This window comes from Botrytis byssoidea, assembly GCF_014898295.1.
Source record: "Botrytis byssoidea strain MUCL 94 chromosome Unknown BBYS_012, whole genome shotgun sequence".
Classification (NCBI taxonomy): domain Eukaryota; kingdom Fungi; phylum Ascomycota; class Leotiomycetes; order Helotiales; family Sclerotiniaceae; genus Botrytis; species Botrytis byssoidea.
The window spans coordinates 1,003,577-1,009,074 of NW_024065853.1; the positions used below are offsets into that span (position 1 = coordinate 1,003,577).

At 42.6% G+C, this 5,498-nt stretch overlaps 2 protein-coding genes across 2 annotated transcripts; one reads left to right on the forward strand and one right to left on the reverse strand.

The window, feature by feature from the left end:
- Positions 1–3,215, reverse strand: EAE97_006716 (uncharacterized protein; the record flags this gene model as incomplete). Its single annotated transcript, XM_038877229.1, has 3 exons — positions 1–2,308; positions 2,484–2,714; positions 2,764–3,215. 3 exons carry the CDS (start codon positions 3,213–3,215, stop codon positions 1–3), a joined length of 2,991 nt encoding a protein of 996 aa, XP_038732161.1.
- A 610-nt stretch (positions 3,216–3,825) lies between these two features.
- Positions 3,826–5,086, forward strand: EAE97_006717 (uncharacterized protein; the record flags this gene model as incomplete). The annotated part of the gene is made up of 2 exons (XM_038877230.1): positions 3,826–3,870; positions 4,226–5,086. The coding sequence occupies 2 exons, from the start codon at positions 3,826–3,828 to the stop codon at positions 5,084–5,086; spliced, it is 906 nt and encodes a 301-aa protein (XP_038732162.1).
- Between the last annotated feature and the right edge of the window lie 412 nt (positions 5,087–5,498).

Below are 5,498 nucleotides of genomic sequence, written 5' to 3' on the forward strand. Positions count from 1 at the left end.
TTAATATTTGCCAACCCAATATTTCCCACGCGTCATGATCCACTTCTTGATCATCGATGGCTCCAATTTACCACCTTTCATCCTGAACATTTCATCTACTTTCCACTCTTGACTTCTCCAATACTTTCCCATTGTCTCAGTCAACAACTTTCTTGAGGTAATTGTTCGTCCTTGGTGAGTTAGGGTCGTATTCGCATCTGCCCCATTGTCTAGCATGAGTTTAACAATTGCCAAATGGTTTGAGACCAAAGATTTCTCCTCCTCAGAATATTGCCGATTTTCACTTTCTTCCGTATCCACAGGCGGTAGGATTGCGCAAACATTACGAACAGCTATCTCAAACGCAGTCCATTCACGAAGGGCTGGAAAGTCTTTCAGCTTTTTGTTAGGCTGCGCTCCATATTGCAACAGTAATTCTATCATGCGATTGCTAGGAGGAAATCGATCTCGCCGATAATCCGAGTTGTCCATCTGCTCCATACCATGCACGTAGTATTCATCTGTTCCCGCAAGCGCATATGCCAACAAGGTGTGAGCAACAATTCCTTTCGTTTCGGAGGTGAGTCTCTCTAAGAGAACTCTGACGTATGCACAAAGATCCCATTTGGTCGCGATGTGTAGAAAGGAAGAGAACTTTGCCGGCGCCCAAATGATGCTTTTACACCTCGCACTGTGCGTTAAAGTCGCAAATTTATCTAATGGCTCAACGTAAGCATTTGACCCCGCAATGTCAGCATCATGGGCGTAGTGGAGGACTGTTGCCAAAAATAAAGGAAGGCTCGAAGGTTGGTTTAAAATGTTTTTTCGAGGTTCGGAGATCTGAAGTTCTTTTATGTATGAAGACATAAGGGCAGTGTGGGGCTCAAAGCCTCTTCCATTACTATGTTCCGCGAATCTCTGATGTATATCTGGACGTTCTAAGTATTCTCGGACACTACGATGCAAATATGTGACGCGATGTCCAAGGTATTCAAAGCCTGGGGAGTATTTAGGTACAGTCTCGAGCAACCCTGCACATCGTACTTTTAGATGATCGTTGATCTCCTTGTTTCTCAACTCCAGGCCCTGAAACTTAAATTTGATATCTGTAAAACGACTGGTGCCGTGATCAAGAGCAAATGACAGCATAAGTGTGTCCAATGATTTAACACTCCTCTGATGGACGTTTGCCGCTCGGACAATAAGGAAAATTGATGCAGCTTTCTTGCGATAGAAGGGCTCAATTTTTTCAAGCATTGAGGAGAATAGTTCCTCCAGGTCTTGCGGCACTATTTCCATACGTTCTTGCAAATCTCGCAGGCTATCTCTATTGTCAAGACCTCTCACAATCTCCTGTAGTACAAGTCTAACCCACAAGAAAACACCATCTGCTCGCGATACAATATTTCTGATCAGAGTTAGTGCTTCAATGGGCTGTTCGACGCATAAGTGTTGATAGTTGACATTCTCTTGGAGACTTGACTTGACATAATGGTTAATATCGGTACTTGTGAGATCCTGTAGCCGCAATGATGGCCCAGATCCAAAAACATCATCGAATACAAGTAACGGACGACTGGAGACGCATATTTTCAGCCACGGTACCTGAGCGAGCACGCTAAAGTATTTGGTAATAGCTGAAGGTTCTCCCTCATATTCGTCAAGACCATCAACGAACAAACAAAGTTTGAAGTGTTGTGGGCTTTGGCTTACGAGACTCCGCATTGCGGCCTGCAATTCGGTTAAACTCCAGTACTCCATTTCCATTGAATGAAACTTTTGGTTTACTTCAGAGAATGGTCTAACCGAATCAGTGTAGATTTTGGCCCATCTTTGGGGAAAACACACAGGAAGAAGATCAGGACAATGTTCCAGAATCTGGGAAAGAAGAGCTCGAAGAAGACCGCTTAGAGACCTTTGTACAAGAGTCCCGCTGTTCCAAAAATAAAACTTGGCTATGACGATGGGTAGCGGAGCCGACCAGTTCTCTAAAAATTCCTTCGTTTTACTGTGATCACATATGAATCGCATCAGCGTTGACTTGCCCGAAGCCGCTTTTCCGTTGATCCAGTAAATATTGGATCCATGTTCTAACCAACGGGTAAAGCTAGGCCACGGTGTAGATTCATGGCTGTCATTGAAGAGCCACTCGAATGTTCCTCGATATACATCCGCAATAATTTCTTCTCGTTCTTTCAATGCTGGGAACTTTAAATTTTGGACAAGGTATTGAGTAATCTGCAAGCGTAGTGCCTTTTCGTGCCACTCAGAATTGTTTAGCACCTGATTCTGAGATGTTTTTTCTCCAGCGAGTATCAAACTTTTGTTTCTAATACATAGGTAAATGAGCGAATGTTCGGATCCAATCAAAGATCCAGGGATGTTCAAGTATTTTGAACGACTCGCGGGTCGAGAGGCTTTAGTTGACAGACAACAATCTGGACTGTTGAAAGTATGGCGTGGGATTAAATAACGAGAATCAAGAAAGAACAAGATGAACTCACTGATTTACTTCAATGTTGTCAACCTGCTGCACAATACCTGATGGAAACGCGTGCTTCTCAGCTAGAATCTCCATTCTCCCGAGTAACTGGGTAATTGCCATCGTTTGATCTTGGATCCCTTTGCTGACTTCACCCTGATGTGTAAGAAGGGCAGTAATAATAGTCCTCGTACTATAGTCGAGGTGATCGAAGCGAACTTCTTGATTTGACGATATCGAATCGAGTTGATCTCTTATGTTCGTCATTTTCTATTGATAGAGGACTTCATTGAGTTACTCACCGAAGATCCACGACGATATGCATCTGAATCGAATCTCTCAGTAAAGTCAGTCGATTCGTTAAAGCTGTCAAGTCCTTCTCAGTCCACACAGATTTCAGCGCTTGCTTAACGGTTTCCCATTTCCTACGCTTGCCAGAGGCTGTCACTTTTAAACTGCTTAGCTTATTATTGAGTTCAATGGACAATTCTGATGCATCTCTGCAAATGAACATAAACGCGTCATCTGACAGTGTAGAAATGACTCCCGTCCCAGATAAGCCCCAGTATGAATCCGAGAGCCTCTTCGACATCTTAGCTAGATCATCCACCACAAGGCCCAATTGCTGGTGAACGGCCAAAGCTTCCGCGCCCGATTTGTATAGTTCATTAGTACCAGCCAACACCTTCGAACTGAAATCCACAAATTGAATAATGGTTCCTGCTAATGACAACACGTCTAAAGGATTCATCATCTTGGTGACCAAGAACAGATTTCGAACTAGTAATGGAAATTTTAAAAAGAAGCGGAGGCTCAGCTACAGGTGATACAACATCAATGTCGTAAAAAGGCTGCGGGATTTGACCACTATGACATGTTTCACTAAAGTCATCATTTCCATCAGCCAATGAACCCCCGGCTAATCTCGAAAGATAGCAAAACGCCCCGGACGGAATTCCATCGATTTTTACTGATATATAGCAAACATAAAATAGGTATTCAGCAGTATCAATCTTTAATGAGAACTTGCCATACATCGTTTTTCAAGGACCCTCTTGTCGCTAAGGTTGATGAGTTTGTACGAAGTAAGTTCACCTGCCCGCAAGTGCATCATAGCGCTAGTCCCGATTGGGTATAATCTTTCCGCTAGCGCCCGCTTCACTTCCCCCGCTCCTCAACCCCACGTTCGTCACTCCGTTGTTATGATTGCTTTCTACTTACAAGACTTCCGTCAGTCAGCCGAATTGAGAGATTTTTGGCGAGCACCAAACGTGAAGCGGACTCCCCCGTAAGTATCGACTTCTGCCCAGCAAGATCAAACACTGATGAAGCAAAGAGAAATTTAAGAACACTAGAACACAAAAATGGCATCAGTATATAAGATTGCGTTGGTGCAGCTTTGCCCGAAGGTTCGTTGGCATTCCTGTTTTTAGATTCTTTGGAAGCGATCTGTCAGTGATGGATCTGTATCACAAAGGTACCATTTAGAGGCCGTTGGAGGCGCCTCCATCTCTCATTTCCTCATTGTTCAAGCTTAGTGAGTCAACATAGGTTTCAATGTGGGGATTCTGGCTTTCAGTCATCATCGCTATATAGTTTGTTACAGCAATTTCGATAGAAAGAGGGACACTTGGCTCGAGAATACTCGCTTTGCTTTTGCCTTTTGTTTTCATTTGATTGTTTTTCGTATGTCATATTCACAACATGCGATATCCACCATTTCCTAATTTCTTGAAGGAACTCGAGCTTATATCATTTTACTAGCCTTTAGCTATTGATTACAATTACAAGAAAGCAGTAAAATTTATCAGAGAAGCCGCTTCCAAGGGCTGCGACCTTGTCGTTCTGCCTGAATATCACCTCACATCATGGGTCCCAGATGAACCCGAATTTCTGCCACTGTGTCACCACGAGATCACATCCAAATGTCTCTCTGGCTATCAGTCTCTCGCTTTCGAACTCAAAATATCGATCGCCCCTGGAACCATCTGCACTATACACCCCGAAACTTCTCATCTCCATAACACAGCTCATTTTATCTCTCCTGAAGGCAAAATACTTTCTTCCTACACCAAGAAGAATCTTTGGCATCCTGAACGTCCACATCTAACCTCGTCTACGAATGATCCACATACTACTTTCAATACTCCTCTTGGAAAAGTTGGTATGCTTATCTGCTGGGATGCTGCATTTCCTGAAGCATTTCGAGAGCTCATTTCTCAAGGCGCGAAACTCGTCATCATCCCAACCTTCTGGACTCTCAGCGATTGTACTCCTGCAGGATTGGCACGAAATTCGCTTTCTGAAGAATTGTTTGTTCAATCCACACTAGTATCCCGAGCGTTTGAAAACACGTGCGGTATCATATTCTGCAATGCTGGAGCACCTGTAGGAAAAGGAAGAGAGGATTCTGGCTTTTTGGGAATCAGCCAGGTCACCGTACCATTCCAAGGAGCTCTAGGCAAGATGGGAAGAGAAGAAGGAATGAACGTGGTAGAATTAGACATGCAAATTTTAGAAGACGCGGAAGAAGCGTACAAGGTACGCATGGATATTGGGCGAGATGATTGGCATTATGCACACACATTGAGAAGAGGGGATAGCAGTGAAGAGAGCAAGTTGTGAAGGGCGTGATTCGATTCGATCGTGCCTTGCTATAACATTTATAAAAATATTATGAACATTCTAAACATTCTAAACATTCTAATATAAAGATTCGAAATATTGATATTGTGAGCGGAACCTTGTGCTGGTCATGTGGCCTATTCTTGTAGCTAGTATTTATAGTCCTTCTTTCTATAGTTTAGAAACGACAGTCAATTCCTATTTAATTTTTAGTATATCTTATAAAGCACTATATAGAGCCTCTCCCTTCTTTTTTTCATCTAAGGTACTATATTATAGTGACTTTTCTATGGTATATATAAAGGACTACTCTACGACCCTACTACCTTCTACTCTTTTATAATATATGAAATAATATTATATTAACTTATTATTATTACTAATAACGTGGTTTAACACCGAGTATACTATA